The sequence below is a fragment of the Rutilus rutilus genome (genome assembly GCF_951802725.1).
Source record: "Rutilus rutilus genome assembly, chromosome: 4".
Classification (NCBI taxonomy): domain Eukaryota; kingdom Metazoa; phylum Chordata; class Actinopteri; order Cypriniformes; family Leuciscidae; genus Rutilus; species Rutilus rutilus.
In genome coordinates, this window is record NC_140212.1 from 8,127,880 (window position 1) to 8,146,199 (window position 18,320).

At 37.2% G+C, this 18,320-nt stretch overlaps 1 protein-coding gene across 1 annotated transcript in view; it reads right to left on the bottom strand.

The window, feature by feature from the left end:
* Nucleotides 1-6,410: 6,410 nt before the first annotated feature.
* Nucleotides 6,411-18,320, bottom strand: part of LOC311289114 (uncharacterized protein) — a gene marked incomplete at its 3' end in the record, with an annotated part of 92,348 nt that continues 80,438 nt past the window's right edge. The window contains 14 exon segments of the mRNA XM_084406871.1: nucleotides 6,411-6,532; nucleotides 6,771-6,860; nucleotides 6,959-7,159; nucleotides 7,292-7,606; nucleotides 7,722-7,793; nucleotides 7,916-8,218; nucleotides 8,392-8,709; nucleotides 8,786-9,109; nucleotides 9,221-9,535; nucleotides 9,654-9,965; nucleotides 10,087-10,395; nucleotides 16,812-16,907; nucleotides 17,006-17,176; nucleotides 17,266-17,580. Coding sequence (XP_084262997.1) covers nucleotides 6,411-6,532; nucleotides 6,771-6,860; nucleotides 6,959-7,159; nucleotides 7,292-7,606; nucleotides 7,722-7,793; nucleotides 7,916-8,218; nucleotides 8,392-8,709; nucleotides 8,786-9,109; nucleotides 9,221-9,535; nucleotides 9,654-9,965; nucleotides 10,087-10,395; nucleotides 16,812-16,907; nucleotides 17,006-17,176; nucleotides 17,266-17,580 — 3,263 coding nt within the window.

Below are 18,320 nucleotides of genomic sequence, written 5' to 3' on the forward strand. Positions count from 1 at the left end.
GATGGATGGATGGATGGATGGATGGATGGATGGATGGATGGATGGATGGATGGATGGATGGATGGATGGATGGATGGATGGATGGATGGATGGATACAGACCGACAGACAGACAGATTCTAATGAAAAAAAACAAAAAAAAACATGTAATAAATATTACAATCTTTTTTTTTTTTCGCATGTCAATTGCCCAGTGGCGCTCAGTAGCTAAGCTCTGACCATAGGCAATGGTATTTCTATGAATGAATGTTCGGACGCCCACTCCACACAACATGAGTCATTGACTGGGACTTGATGTTCTCAGAGTCAGTGTGGGAGCAGTTAGATCACTGTTTGCAAGACATAACCCAAGTTAACTCTCACAGACATTCACACCAAAACACACACACATTAGACAGATGTACCAGAATTTGAAAAAGCTAACATCGATGCTTGAAATTAAAGTAGCATTTCTTCTTGATTAATCTTAACATTTGGCTGTTTAAAAGTCTGAGATTATTCATTACATATGTAACTGTCATATATATATATATATATATGACAGTTACATCCATAGCCTCCTTTCTCATCCATCGGTGCATGTGACCCATTGCAACAACACTACAAGCAATTACTTTTCCTACTCTGCAAACTCCTAATTTTGTCTCTAATCTCATCTAAATAAAAAAAGCTGGTGATTCTGGGGCCTTGAAGTATTTAGCAAATATCTTTAGCATAATATGCCCTAAAGTGAGACTGCTAACCATCTGGCACATAATCATCAGGCTTTTAACAGCATGCAAAACATCTGTGGTCAGAGTTTGATGTCCATTACGGGAAGGCAAAGCTCTACTATTGGCTTGAGTGGTGACAGGCTGGGAATCTGAGAATAAGGACCATCAAGGGGGAGGTAGATTGATGCCCTCATGGTCAGGCTAAAGCTGTTTGATACTGTCGGCTAGACACAGGTCCCATCTCAATTTGGTGAGCAGCGGAGATAAGCCTGCCAGTGGCGTGTGCTGAGCCGGTCCATCCGTAGGTGCCAAATAGAACGATAAGAAGGCCAGTGTGAGCTGGAGGGTTACAGGCATATCTTGCCTGCACTGTAAATTTAGTATTTTAGTATATGGTAGCAATGTGCAAAACAACCTTCCAATATAAGACGGCACAACAAACTCCATTTCCAACTCATACAAACATAGACACATAATTAAGTCTCTCTGCAAATCACTTTGAACTTTGAAAGGTCATAAAATGAACAGCTGTTTATAAATCCTCCATCCATCCATCTATTATTTCATTACAGGCTGGGAAGTTTAATGGAATGTTTAAGCCGCGGGGTGTAAAGATAGTTTTGGAGTTGCTTATTGTGGATTTGGCCTCCTGCGTCTCTATGGAAACCCCCGTCTGCTTCTGCAGTCTCTGTAAGAATTTAATAGGTATACCTGCGTTCCCAGGGTGACCAGACGGCAGACGAAGCTGGTGTCAGTCACAGCTGTTCTTTGAGAACACATCCTTTATTGCCGGAGCGCACTCAAGATTTAATTGCTTGTGAGTAACACTTCACACATTACAATATCATCCAGCTGAATTGCAGTGAACAGACCGTCACTAATGTTGTAATAATTTGAGCACAATATCTGTATTGCTCTGGTCTATTGACCACAGCAGAGCAACAATGCCATAGTTGTGAACTTCTTTGGCTGTTTTATAGGACAGCAATTGGAGGAACGTGTAGAATTCAATATTCATTTTTTAATAAAATTAAGTTTTACTTATACAGCATGATGAAGAATGGATAGAGAGAAAAGGGGACTTAGACATCACAATCACACATTTGTTAGTATTTTGATCTGCTCAGTCAGTCACATGTTTCCACCTTGTGATCAAAACATGAATTGCAGCTGAAATTGTGCTGCTGTAATTTCATCTATTCATCTATAGTCACTTTCAAGCATACAGTACAGGTCTCAAAAAAGTTTTGGGGAAAAAATCTGCTTTTAATGTTTTGAAGGAAGTCTCTTATGCTCATCAAGCCTGAATTTATTTGATCAAAAAAAAAAAAAAAAAAAAAAATTATATTGTGAAATATTATTGAAATTTTAAATAATGGTTTTCTATTTTAATATACTATAAAATATAATTTATTTCTGTGATGCAAAGCTGAATTTTCAGCATCATTACTCCAGTCTTCAGTGTCACATGATCCTTTAGAAATCATTCTAGTGTGTTGATTTGATACTTTTATCAATATTATTTTCTGGAACTTGTTATACTTTTTTCAGGATTCATTGATGAAAAAAAAGCTTAAAAAGAACAGCATTTATTCAAAATAGAGATCTTTTCTAACAATATAAATCTTTACTATCACTTTTTATTAATTTAACACATCCTTGCTTAAAATTTATTTTTAATTTCTTTCAAAAAAGAAAGAAAAATATCTGTCCCCACAAACGGTAGTGTATAGCCTATTATTACAAAACAAAATTTGTTTTTTTAATAAATGCTGTTCTTTTTTTCTTTCTTTTACTTTTTATTCATCAAAGAATCCTGGAAAAAAAGTATCACAGGTTATAAAAAAAAATATTAAGCAGCACAACTTTTTCCAACATTAATAATAAATCAGCCTATTAGAATGATTTCTGAAGGATCATGTGACACTGAAGACTTGAGTAATGATGCTGAAAATTAAGCTTTGCATAACAGAAATAAATTATATTTTAAAGCACATTCAAATAAAAAAGTTGCATTGTTTTAAATTGTAATAATATTTCATAATATTGCTGTTTTTTTTCTGTATTTTTTTATCAAATAAATGCAGGCTTGATGAGCATAAGACACATATTTTTAACAACAAATGGTTCCAAATTTTTGACCGGTACTGTATAATACTTGTAAATTTCATGTTCATTAAAACTAATTATGGTAAGATAAGATGGGGGAGTAAATGTATAATTTATTATTAACAGAACACAAGTAGGCCTACAATAATACAACATTCATTGTGTGATAATGACACAAGACAGGCAACTAATGTTGCAGTTCAACAGCTTAAAACTGAAATCAGAGGAAAAGCAGCATCAATTGAACGGCTTTAACAAACATATCTCCGTAATGACAAAATAAATAAGATCTCAAACCTGTAAGATCCAACCTGTATATTCATATCCGGAACACCTTTCTTCAGACACAATACTTGCGCTGAAACAGGGCAACAAAGGCAGTTATAACCATTTTATTCACAACTCTAGTCACAAAACACAAACATAATTTAGCATGATAAACAAACTCTCAAATCTTAGGCTAGGAAAGTCCTTCCCTCATTCATGTTTACTCTGTTGTAGGTTAGCTAAAAAAGAGCAAAACACTAACACATTTTTTTAACTTAGAATTGATTACTAATAAAACTGTCAAAACAATTACTTATATCAGTGTGGTCACGGTCATATAATACTGTCATTTTGCCTCGTCAACACGTGTTTAGACAGGATATAACTTACATTTTCTTGTATTGAGCATACATGATGTTATAAATCGTACGAATATTTGTATCTTCCTAAACACCTTCATGTCGTCCTCGTCTGCAAACTTAATTCGACCAATCAAACACGCCACATGCGTTTCAGCAATTAAAGGGACCGCAGTCATTTTGATCAAAACCATACACTCGTTAAAAATTAAATATATATTTTTTTAGTTCAAATAAATTCTATTAAAAGTTTGCGGCGTCTGTATTGCGAATATGCTATTGCTAATTCAGACTCAATGTTAGGGTGCAAATGCCAGATGCCCCTTACCCTATTGATCGTAAATATGTTATCATCATTATATATACATTAATAAAATAAAATGATAATGGAAACTCAATCATGGACACACAAAAAATGTTTTAATCAATTATCATTACATTTTAAATATTACAATTGAAGGAATATATTTATTATACATCATGCACTGCAATGTCGTTGTATTGCCAGAAGATGGCAGTAAAGAAAAGAATATAGGCCTACTCGTTATTTTAGTTTGTAGTTTTTTAAGGGGAATTTCTTTAGGAAAGAAGATGCCTAGACCTCAACACACAACATTACAGATATACTGTAATATCCCACTTTACTATTTACTGCACTGCAATCACAAATGACAGAACATGATCAAGATAGAGGTATTCATTTCACAGTTGATACGATACTACTGAGGAAAAGCTCTTGCATTTCATATTTTGTTGTTGTTGTTGTCGTCTAGACGAAGTCTAAATTATGCAATCATATAGCTTTATGGTTTAAGCAATAGCCCATCGTATGACTAACTTTATTGATATAATTTAATTAGTTTTTAGTCGGGGCACTATGCACAACCACATATTGTAATAAAATAAAATAATACATTTTAATGATGGCAGTTGAAATGTAGGCTATTGGATGTGACGTAGCTATTTATACTACACAAAGCTCAACATATTCTCTGGTAGGGTCTTTATTTTTGGTTCGTTGGCCACTTATTTCCACGACATTAATTACCCGCACTACACCGTGACCATAGACAGTCCTCCAGGACCACGGACAGCGACCGCTACAATTTAGCTCCAATGTAAAGCGGATTCCGGGAGGAAACACTGGCCACTGGAAGGTACTTATACGACAGAATTAATAAAATTATATTTCATTAACTTTCGAGACATGAAATCTAGACAGGGAGTTTTTTTGCATTTCTCCTGGTTATATAAAAAGATGAAGGCAATATTTAAAACATGTTGATTATACACTCCTGGGGGGAAAAAAATGGCTAAACACTAAGCTATTAATTGTCTTAACCACAAATCATTGGTCAGGAAATTAGCACAAAATTAAGCAAATGCATTACTGAAAGAGCCATTGCTGTCACAGAAAAAAAAACATCAACGACAGAATTAAGTTTTTTGGCAGAATATGGGAAGTGGTGATGCTCCAGAGGCATTGTCTTCTGAAATCTGGTGAGAAATATAATAATAAATGCATCTCTACCACAGTGAAGCAAGGAGGAAGAGACTGTGTCATTGTGTGGGGAGCCCTTTTAGCTGCTGGTATTGGTGAGCTGCTTTACTTTGAAAAGTAATTAATGCTTTGAAGTACAGGAGAATATTGAAGAATGGCTTGCTTCACACAAATGAAAAGTTGTTATCTAAAGAGGAATGATCGGATGTTATTTTTCAACAAGACAATAATCCTGCCAAAATTGCAAAGACATCCAAGAAGTGGCTTGAGAACAAGTCCCTCAGGCCTGGTCAGAGTCCAGATTTGAACTCTATAGTGAATATTTGGTCTCAAATTAAACTCAAATGAACATGAAGACATTTTCAACTACTCATGAACTGTTCGAAGCCATTAACATCTACATTATTTGTGCAATTTTTGCTAATTTCCTGACCAGTGATTTGTGATTAAAATGGTTAAGACCATTAAAAGACCACTTAATATTTTGCCATTTTTGGCTTGTACCTTTTTTTCTTTCTTTCCAGAAGAGTGTTTATTACCTGATATAAAAAAGCTCCAGGAAGCAAATAATAATAATACAATTATTATAAGAAAAAAACAGTAGAAGCAGTAATTGTAGGCAGTTCACACACAGTCTTTCTGTTCATTTGGCTCCTCTTCAACATTCTCTGTAAAAAAAAAAAAAAAAAAAAAATTTAATCTCTATAAATTTTGCAATATCATCAGATTTTACAGTCTAGACATGCACCAGCTGGTGACTACTTGAGCTGACAGCCATTGAAAATAAGTAAGTTCTCCAAGTTCTTTTAGATGAAGTTGGTTGCTGGAGGTGAACGTTATAAGACACATCTGATTTAAACCCCCTCAGACTCTTCCCTTAAAGCTCCAACATTTTGTTCACAAGAGATGACATCTTCATAATTCTTCAGCGTTTACTCTAAAGATGTACAGCAGATGTAAATATTTGTCATATCAAAACAAACCGTGAAAAACTAGACTGTAAAAATCACCTTCTCTCATGGTTGTGGCATCATCATAGGTCTCATTCGTGCTATCTGTGTCAAAATAAAGAGATAACATCACTGTCTCTAAACAAGCACTAAGTGATATCGGCTCTCCTACTTCATATTTATTTTGAAGTAATAATTTATGGAAAAATTCTCACAATTGAGTATATCAGTGATTGCATCATAGTCCTCTGGAGCTTCTTTATTCATTTCGTCTGCATCAATTAAAAATAAAGCATACCAATAAATCATACACTCAGAAAAGTCCGTTAAAACCGGGCACAATATACTGTGTTAAAATCAGTAAAAAAATTACAGAAAATTCTGAAAATGTCTATTTTTCTAAAATGTTTTATTTATGTATTATTTTTTTATATTTTTCTTACATCGTAGAACCAGTATAACAACCAAAAAGTTGTTAAATGCTAAACTGCATTCAGATTTGCTGCATGCAGTTAAGAAACGCTGACATGGATGTCTCTCCTCACACTAACACCTGTGCGCGCTCTCACTGACTGCAGTACAAACACAGCGCTGTGGTTTTCACTGCTGAATTCAGTGGTTAACGGCAGGAAGCCTAACAGGATTAACATTTCTTAACTTTAACTGTCAAAAAGACCTGTAGAATCATTAAACGTCAGGATGGTAAAATAAAATAGAATTAACAAATACTTTCATCGCTTTGACTATTCACATAAATCAGATAGCTATCCGATCTGAGAAAACGCATGAAGTGGCCAGGTGTAAACAGCCCCCTACAGTATAAATAGTTTTGTCATTATTATTAATAATGGTGATCATTTTAGCAGCCTCACCCTTCTGAGTGATGAGACTGTGTCTGGGCCTGTAATGGACCTCCTCATAAACGGCCTCAGTCGTCGTCGTGTGTCTCCTCTTAGAGAGAGCTGTGAGTGTAGACAGACAAACCTGCTGTCAGTTCACAACACATGACTGATCACACACTGAATAACACACAATATGACAGTCTCTGGATCTCTCCTACCTCTCCTCATCACTCTGTTCTGCTGAATCAGTATAAGCAGTGGCACTAAGAGCAGTAAGAGCAAAACTCCCAGTACAACCACAAGCACAGAGAGAGACACTGGAGGAGTTTGTGGAGGAGTGACTGATGTTGAGCGCACTGTCTGAGAAACTGGAGGAGAAGATGATGTTGTTGTGGCAGGAGTAGTGGACTCTGACAAATCTGGCAAAACAGACAGAAAAAAATCATCCAAGTTCACAAAGTATTTGCAAAGTATTAGTATTAGCATTAAACTTAACAATATTAATAATTATTAAATAATTTGACTAATATTGCACAGTGTGTTGCAGTGACCTGCACATGTGAGTCCAGCGTGCTCTTTGTGGGAGCAGTCAGTGTGGTTCTTCAGGGAGAGAGGACAGTCCCACAGGTGAATCTCATTCCCTCTGCACTCGACTCTGTTCAGCCACACAACACCTTCACCAGCACCAAAGACTGAATTCCCATCAGCCCTCAGTGCTGCTCCACAACCCAGCTGCCTGCAGACCACCTGAGCATCGCTGATGTCCCACAGATCAGCACAGACTGAACCCCACACAGCGTTATGATACACCTCCAGCCTCCCAGAGCACCGGCCCAAACCTCCACTCAGTCTGAGAGGAACATGGTCTAAAATGTACGTATCATACCAGATAGATAATTCACAAGTATACATCTGTTCGAAGATAAAGCAATTAGGCAAGCATATATTAATGCTCTCATTTGCAGAACATAACCTACTCACTTGAACACTGTCTCTGGTGAGGAGATGCTGAACATGTCAGACGACTCTGAGGAGAATCATCACTCTGTTTATCTGAGATTACAAAGATGAAAACTAAAATAACTTTAACAACATATGATTATAGTTTACTGTAAAATAAACACTATAAAATTAACAAAAATTCATCATGATTAAATCATTAAAGTAAGTCTTACCAAAGCAAGTGATATTGGCCACCTCATTATCATAACAGTTGTTCTGGCCCCAGGGTAAAGATGGACACTGCCACAATGATTTGTCATGTTTTCGACATTTAAGATGATCTAACCATTTAGGAGCAGATCTCAGTCCCTCTGAATAACTGGGTTCACTGCCAGATCTTCCACAGTTCAGCTCTTGACAGATCAGACTCGCTGTGTCTCTGTCCATCTGGTTTACACACACATTACCCCAGGATCCATTGTAGAAAACCTCCACATTCCCTTCACAGCCCTCAGTTAACCTGATCTCTTTAAACTCTAGATAGAAGATGTTAAATTCAATTCAGTTATTTTTTATTTTTGTAAATTACGGTAACTAAAAAACGATTTGATTCCAAATACTACATTAAAATTATTTTCTTGTTGTATATTGAAAGTAGCAGCTGCTGGTCAATTTCTTGCAATGATTCCTAAAATGTTTGAGACTTTACCTGAGCACACGACTCCTACGTCCTCCTTGTGTTGACAGTCATGTTTCCCCCAGCCTGGAGAAGAGCAGTTCCACAGGGACGTCTCATTCCCCTCACACTCCACCTCATCCAGCCAAATGGGTCCAGAACCAGGACCAAACCAGGCTGGTACCTGCTGGTTACTGAGGGCCACTCCACACTGCAGCTGTCTGCACACCACATGGGCATCTTTAATATCCCAGGAGTCATCACACACTGTCCCCCATGAGCCGCTGTGAAAAACCTCCAGCCTCCCTGCACAGTCTCCCCCAGAACCCAACAGTCTGATGGACCCGCGACCTGATATTCAGAGAGAGAAAAACACATTATTGATCACTAACAACTGAAGAATCTGCCCAGATGTTGTTGTTCTCACCAAGGCAGGTGATTGACAGCTGTTGTGTGGAGCTGCAGTTGAGAGTTTGTGGAGAGCTGCAGTTCCCCAGATGAGCTTCACTCCCAGAGCACTGGAAGCCCGTCACACACTCATGACTGTGTTCAGGACTGGATGAAGAGGAGCCGGAGAAGTTCAGCACAGAGCCACAGCCCAGCTGTCTGCAGACCACAGAGGATTCAGTGAGACTCCAGGAGTCCAGCAGAACTCTCCTCCAGACCTGATGGATGGAAACTTCCAGCTCCCCCTCACACTGTCTCTCTCCAGACAACCGCACCAGACCGTCATGAACAGCCAGAGAGGAACCTGAGGAGAAGATCTCATGTTTTACTAAAATAAGACTTGTGTTTCAACAATATAAAATAGTGTTTATATATTATATAGAGAGTTTTTCAGTAGTGTGTCAAATAAGTTTACCAGAGCAGACGACTCCAACATCTCGTCTATGAGAACATTCAGCTCGACTCCATGAAGAGACGGAACATTCTGAGAGTTTTGTTTCATTCCCGTCACAATCAAACACATCAGCCCAGATTTCACCACTTCCCTCTCCAAACCAGTCTGATCCCACAACAGACACAGCAATCCCACAATTCAGCTGTCTACAGAGGACACTGGCAGCTCTCATATCCCAGCATGCATCACACACTGTGCCCCATTTACTGAAGTACTGACGTTCAACTCGACCAGAACAAGAGTCTGAGCTGTTTACCAGTCTGAGATCAGTGTAACCTGCACAAAATGTATTGAAACAAAACAAAAGTTTAAGGACACTTACTGCTCTTTAGAAAAGATATTTAATCTCTTTATGTTTGCAATACATGTAAAGAGAGGTCAAATATTACTTAACCAGAGCATATTACTCCTACAGCATTGTCATGGGAACAGTGTGTATTTGAAGAGTTGGATGTAGGACAGAACACAAAGTGTGATTCATTTCCTCTGCACTGAATCTCTTGTGTCCACATCTGAGCGTCTCCTTTGCCAAAAGCATCTTCTCCCAGCACCTGTACAGGAGCCCCACAGTCCAGCTCTCTACACACAACCTCTGCATCCTGCTGGTCAAAGGCAGCGTCACACACTGAAACCCACTTCTTAATTTGAAGTATCTCTAATCTCCCAGCGCACAGATGAGATCCATTAATGAGTCTGGGGAGGCGACCTGTGTTTTTAAATTACATAAATAAACAACATTATAACTTTTTCAAAATTAAGATAAGGAAATTAATTCTGTTCAGTTTCTTTTGGTAACAAAACATTTACAGTAGGAAGAGCAGTCTTACCTGAGCAAATGACTCCAGCATCTTCATTATGACCACAGTTATTTACACCCCATTGTTTTGATTTACACTTCTTCAATGTTGACTCTGATCCAGTACACTTCACTTCATCCATCCATACTGGACCTGATCCTTTTCCAAAGTGAGCATCACCAACTGCACGTAATGCTCTATCACAGTTAATCTCTCTACACACCACTCCAGCAGATTTTATATCCCAGCCATCATCACACACTGTTCCCCACTGACCATCATGAAGAACCTCCACTCTACCAGCACAGGGACGGTTACTACCAACCAACCTCACGTTGCCTGTACACAATATTCGTTTATCTATAAGAGTCCATAAATTTGTTTGAAATTATGCTGCTTTTTTGCAGTTCACTTAAATAGTCCTGTGGTGTGAAAATCTTTTGCATTTTACTCAACATGAAGTCATAAAAACTGCATGTATAATATTAAAACACATCAAACCACAAGGCCATTTAATGCAATTACAAAAAAAGAAAGAAAAAATAATCAGTGAAAATATTCTTCCATGAGCAAATTCTTTAAAATAAAATAAATCAATATCAGTAAGTGAATATAAACAATAATCTATATAAATGAAACTAAGAGAAATTTAACATTACAAAACGTATTGATAGTACACAGGAAGATCCTTGTGTTAAATATAAAACTATTTAATATGTTGAAAAGAACTGTTTGGCCCTTTAATTCAAGGTAAAATACCTGCACTGGTGAGTGTGACGACTGTGGACATCAGAAAGATTGTCAGACAGCTCTTCATCTTCCTCTTCCTCTGCTCTGCTCTTCAGGATTAACTTTTCATCAGCTCTCTTTACAATTCTGAAGAAAAAGAGACTCTTGTCTGCTCTGGTGAGAAAGATAAAGGTAGAGAGAGGGGAGGGGCTTCTGACGACCACCAATCACACTCAGAGTTAAACTTCAAGAGAACAGAGACAACGACAAATCAGCCAATATATCTCCATATATATCAAGAGAAAGCCACTGTTGATGAACGGGACTCCTCCTCCACCTTACAGACACTTTACTGAGGAGACACACACATGATGATAAAGTGCTGACAAAGTCACCCAGCTGTCATGACAGTGAATGTGGGAAACACTTCAGTGTACATACAGCGCCAGAGTCTGACACCTGCAGAGAAGAGATACAAGCACTGATAACTAACTGCTGACCACAAACACTGAGAACACAGAGAGACATACAGTATCAAATCACTATTCCAGAATAACAGTATACAATATTTCATTGAATTTTATTGAAGTTTTGCATTTTGTGTGCAAAAAACATTGAAATAAAATGTTACAACATTCCCCAATTTCACAATAACAATAATAATAATGGCATAATATCCATGCACATATTCCGCCTGATTTTAATTGCTAAACAGAAAACATTAAAATCAATTAAAAATAATAAAATTGGACAGAAATATACAGCAAATGTATGCATGTTGGGTATGACTGATTGTCAAAAAACCCTCTGCGGGACATAAAGTGAACAACATGCTCTTCTGCTCAGTTCAAAGAGTCATTACATTCTTTTGAGGGAAAGATCCTTGATCACAGCTGCTGTTTGTAAACTTACTTCCCAAAGTACATTCCAACGTTCTTTAGCAAAATATACTGTATATGTTCACCATCAGTGGGTCTACATTCAATAGGAATATTATATTTTTATAAGTAGCTGTGAAATGTTAAAGACTGGAGCAGTGGAAGTTAAATGGTGAAGCATCTGAAATCATAACAATTATATACAAAGGAATTGAATGTTGTGATTTTTTCCTTTTTGTTCTCTCAAATTGTCATGTCTACATCATATAAATGTTTCAGTGCAATGGGATCACAAAAACGTAAACGTCTTTTTTTTGTTGCTGTAAAAAACTTCTGGAAAGATGTAATTGTAATTGATTTAGTACATTTCAATACAAAATATTACATGTGCTTACATATGGTGGATAGCAGTTAAAACGTATATGCAGCGCCAGGCGCAACGCAAGTGTTTCGCAGTTATCATTTTTATGTCCTGCACCACAGTGTTTAAATAGCAAATGCATTTGCGCCCAACTGAATTTTGAGGGAACTGAAATAGACTGCGCAATATATTTTTTGTTATTTAAAGAGCGCGTTAGTAGGCTAATGTACATTATACTAGGCGGGTCCACAACACGTCCACTCTGCTTTTTACACACAAAGGGATTCGCAGCAGCACACAAACATGCCAAATATTAAAAATAAAAGGATTACAGTGTAAAAGATTAATATTGTGTACATAAAGATATAGTGGAATCCCGCTTGTCCCGTAGATGGTCTGCTCGTGCGTATAACCTCCGTCATGTAAATAGCAATCCGCCATGGCGCGAGCGCAATTGGCTTTTAAAGGGAATGGGAGATGAGACTCTGGTTGGTTTATTTCACGTTACGCCCAAAACACACCCATTACTCATTAAGAGAATAGTGACAACCCTTTTAGGCCGCGTGCACCGACCATTTTTTCCCCATCCTTAAACTGGCAAAAGTGGATTCAGACACGCCTTAAGTGAACGTGTTAAGATCGTTAAAATAGGGCCCTTAAACTTTGCAGAAAACTTAAAAGCTTTGAAAGGATTTGAGGCAGTGGGTGTGGTTTCAGTTATAAAGTCCCTCCCTGTTTTCCTGGCTCCTCCCCCACATCATCATAGTCTGTTATTATAAAACAAGAGCAAAACAATTTATCAATATATGCTTTAAAAAGTATTATAAATGAACACATCAATATTGCCAATCAAGTTAAATGAGCTATCATAATCACAGATATCGATATTATAAAGCGATTATAAAAAATTAAACGTAAATCCAGTGTAAGGTAAAAAGGTGTCAGTAACATACCAAACATGTCACTCATATATTCCCTGAAATTCTTCACATCATCATACTCCTCCTGAACACCCTCTGATATAAATGTTTCAATTATTAATTACATTTGTAATTTAATAATAAACATAAGTTTATTTGCCACAATAATTTGAAGACAAACAAACAAACAAAAAAAAAAATTTATTTGAGAGAGTGATTTGAATCCCACACCTGCTTTATCATTGGAGAATTGTTGTACAATGATGACATCATCATAGTTTCCTGGCAAGTCAAAATTGACAAATAGACAAAATTAAATTAAATGTATCCATTAAATGTGCACGATTTGGGATTTTGAAACAGTGCATAATTAAAGATGCATATAAATCTATATTGTTAAAACCTGTAGAAATGATAATAAGAAATAAACCTGTATCACGAGATCTCAGTCCAACAGTGATTATATCATCATAATTCTCAGGTGTGATTTGCTGCTCTTCTAAATGAGTTAACAGCAAGGAGGAAATAAACAAAAACTGCTTTAACTATTCAGAGGTCCAATAGTTCATTTAATTTAGTGAAATGAGTTAAAGTCACTGACCTTTATTTGACCCTTCAGTGGTGGTGATGTCATTATAGTAGTCAGGTGCGGCTCCTCCTGCAGAATTTGCTTAAAAAAAAAGAAAAGAAAAAAAGGTTTAATAAATCCTTATCTGAATTATTACGTGCTGAATGGTTTATATAATTTCAACCCAGTTAAGATAACCAGCTAAGTGAGTGTTTTTGTTTGAGTCCTCTAACCTGAAAGAAGCTCATCAGCATCTTCATACCCAGAATGCTGTTCTTCAGAGAGGACACTTCCTATTATGGAGAAGTAGATTCATCAGACACGTTCACAACCGTAAATCAGCCAATATCCCCACTTCCATCGAATCACAACACTGTATCAGTCTTAATTTTGACAGCAAATTTTTATTTCATTTTAGTCATAGTCTAAAAAGGTCATTTGTTTTAGTCATATTTTAGTCATCTGATTTTTTTGTTTTGTTTTAGTTGACTAAATATCAAAATATTTTAGTTGACTAAATCTACAGTAGATTTAATCAACTGAAATCTAATGGGTTTGGTAAAATTGTAATGCATCAATTAAGCATCTCTTAAACTTCCACACTCATTATAATACTCCTGGAGAAAACATTAATCTGTTAAAATAAATGATATTAAGGTTTGAACATGCAATGCAGACACAGATTTAACTGCTGTGACATATAACATGTCTTTATTTGTCTTAGAATGAAATAAAACCACTTCTCATAAAGAAACAAGAACATGGTCTTCTTTTTAATTAATGATGCATTCTTTATAACAACTTGCATACAACATACATTCTTTCAAGCAGACATATTTATTTGTATAAATTAAATATAGATTGATCCTTATTAATGCTAAAGTTATTCAGTCAAGAGCATTGAGTGATTTTCTCTTTTTCTTTTGCTGTTTGATTAACATTAATGACGGACAGCAGCAGCAGGTTATTAGGCTGCTGTCACTTTAAAGGTAGGGTAGGTAATCCTGTTCAGAAACACTTTTTTTTATACTGGGTGAAATGGTCCTTCCATCCTGAGAGTAGTCAATACATTATGTGTTCAGAAAAAGGAATTAAAAAAATCAGACCTCTGTAGCAGCTGCAGGACAGTAAAAACTCTGACCAATCACTGCCATTCGGTGCGAATGTAAAGAACCAATCAGATGCCTTCATGTCTCGTGCCCGAGCCCCACTGCGCGCGCTGCCCTGCGTGCACTCATCACATGTCACCGTTCCCGGAAATATTCAGCTCAAAGCACCTGCATATGCAGTCAGCGAAGGCAAACAAGGCAAAAACTACTTCCTCGGACCCTGCCCGCACTCTTGAACGACCTCCTCTGCTTCGCCCTCAACCCCGGACCTGTCCTCGAACCGACGATGCGGTACTTGTCTCCGGACTACGTTAGTCTTCATTAGAGTCAACAATGTTTTCATCATGGAAACTCTTACATGCAAAACACCGTATATGTTATGAATCTTACACGAAATTCACCTTCATCACAGTGTAACTGATGGTAATGGAAAAACGCGTATCAATGCAACCTGTTTTTAGTTTTGCCTTATAAATATAGCTCGTTACCTATAAATATAGCTCGTTACCGAATCAAACTTTACCAGTCTCGATATGCTAGCTTGATAGTGAGTACTAAAATAAATCTTATTTGTTTATATTCATAGTGATAAAGTTAGGTATTTTATTACATGTGATTCTGACATGATGTCACTGTATGTACTGCGCTCCTTCCTCTCCACTCGTCTCAGGTAATAAATGCGTCTTCCAGCTGAGCCTGAGCGTTTGGCGTCGCGTGTTCATGTGTTTTGGGGGCGTGGCTTTGGAAGGAGCTCAGAAGGGAGGGGGTGGGAGTGAATGGAAATAATGAGCTGTGTTTATTGCAGATTAAAAGGTCTACAGTCACTCGATTTTTATATTTTCTTTTTCAGAGTACTTACATTTTAATTATGTATTGGTATATAAAGACAGTTTAAACAAATTTGGAATGTTTTTTTTTTTAGAAAAATCCTACCTACCCTACCTTTAAGGCTGAATGCATGAATCCAATACACTGAAACACAGCCGGTATTCTCCACATTTTTACGTTCACTTAAGACATACCCAATAGTGTGTACGTGAATTCTCAAAACTGACATTTTAACATAATTTTGTGTGTATTTGTCCGCTCAAGCGCAAAAAGGCGCGAAAGAAAGCACAATTCTCAATACTCGTGGGCTGTGTCTGAGAGACACTTTCGGTGTACGCATAGAAAACCGGACTGAACTGAGCTCACTTTCGCATTGTCACCACTGATCTATTCACTGCTTGCTGCTCCCGCCGGATCAGCACGTTACAATTCAAATGTGTGCATCTACCATACGACATAAGCTCTAACTGGATCTCTTCCCATATTGTCCCTCTGTAACATTTTCGTCTAGTATTTATTAATTGACGAAAATGTCAATAGATTTTCGTAATAGTTTTTGTGATTTTTATTTAGTTATCTAGTTTTCGTCAGAGAAAAAAATCTTGTTGACAAGAATAATGACGAAAATTATTCGTCAACGAAATTAACTCTGCAATTATAATTAACACCTGTATCATTTTAGATAACACAGAAAACTCCCACAAATGGATCTATGTGATTTACTCTACTCACCACTATGCACAGGGCCGCAATAACACAATCAGAGGCTCTGGAGCTTTAACTCTCAGTGATTTTTCCACAACAAAAAACAGTCATCACACCATACATCACAAACCAAATGTATCTAGCTCTGCTGAATATAAAATATGCTATTTAAATATATAGTTTTAAGCAATTATGTATCCATCTGAGCCCATGTGTCCCCTGTTTTTTAAACATAACATACAAATAACAAAGGACATAAGTCTCTCAAGATGATCAAGTCTCCGTCTAAACTGGCATCAAATCATGAATTTTAGTTTTGGTGGTTTAATCCTGCGAGGACTCATTTCACATAGTGTATGTGTTGCTTCATTGAGTTCAGGAGCAAGTAAAACCTGAGTATGTTTGTTTTATTTGCTCGCCTAAGCAGATTTTTTTGTCACATTCGGTACTTGGGCTGTGTTAATTTTGCTGCTCAGTGAAGTTGTTTAAAGAAAAAAATTATGTATATATATATTATTTTTTTTAGCATCACTGGAGTCCTAACCCAGCATGGGGCCCTAAGTTCAGGTAAGCCTGTGCATTAATGTGGCCCTGCCAATGAATAAAGTGATTACACTTTTTGATCTCCACAGATCAGACTCTATGACATTTACTCACCTCTCTGAGTGAAGAAACTCTGTCTATTAGTGGGTCTGTGATGAAGCTCCTCATAAACGGCCTCAGTCGTCGTCCTGTGTCTCCTCTTAGAGAGAGCTGTGAGTGTAGACAGACAAACCTGCTGTCAGTTCACAACACATGACTGATCACACACTGAATAACACACAATATGACAGTCTCTGGATCTCTCCTACCTCTCCTCATCACTCTGTTCTGCTGAATCAGTATAAGCAGTGGCACTAAGAGCAGTAAGAGCAAAACTCCCAGTACAACCACAAGCACAGAGAGAGACACTGGAGGAGTTTGAGAAACTGGAGGAGAAGAAGATGATGATGTTGTGGCAGGAGTAGTGGTAACTAACAAATCTGACAAAACAGATACAAACACATTAAAAATCCTGCAAATAGATTATTAGCATTAAAATGACTAATATTACTCAGTGTTTTGCTGTGACCTGCACAGGTGAGTCCAGCGTGCTCTTTGTGGGAGCAGTCAGTGTGGTTCTTCAGGGAGAGAGGACAGTCCCACAGGTGAATCTCATTCCCTCTGCACTCGACTCTGTTCAGCCACACAACACCTTCACCAGCACCAAAGACTGAATTCCCATCAGCCCTCAGTGCTGCTCCACAACCCAGCTGCCTGCAGACCACCTGAGCATCGCTGATGTCCCACAGATCAGCACAGACTGAACCCCACACAGCGTTATGATACACCTCCAGCCTCCCAGAGCACCAGCCCAAACCTCCACTCAGTCTGAGAGGAACATGATCTAAATCACAGACAAGTAGACACATTATTGGCCAACAGAGTTCTGTTAGAACAGCGACACATACAGTGGGGTATGTTTGTGTTGTGATATTGAATCCTGTTGGCATACCCAGAACAAAATCACATACATACAGTGGGGAGAACAAGTATTTGATACACTGCCGATTTTGCAGGTTTTCCCACTTGCAAAGCATGTAGAAGTCTGTAATTTGTATCACAGGTACTCTTCAACTGTGAGTGATGGAATCTAAAACAAAAATCCAGAAAATCACATTGTATGATTTTTAAGTAATTAATTTGCATTTTATTTAGTGGTGGGCATAGATTCATTTTTTTAATCTAGATTAATCTCACTGTAATCTTGGAATTAATCTAGATTAATCTAGATTAAAATGGCTCATTTGAATGTGTGCTACCCAAATAATGACTAAATAATGACTAAAGGGCATGTGTTTCTTAAATACAAAGTGACATTTAAAAGAACTTGTGAAGAAATGACAGAGATTGTTTTCTTTTTTATTAAAACTAACATAATAAAGTATGAATTATTATTATTTTTTATTTTTTTACTTTGAGCAATGATGGAGCTATAATAGACTCTTCTTAGGAGCATAAAACAAAACAGCTCCTTGGAAAAATTTAATGTAGCCTAATATTGTAGGCTAGTAGTTATAAACAAAGGTCTATTTTTAGTTCAGATTAACATTTGAGGGCAGCAATTTTATTCATAATGTCAAAATA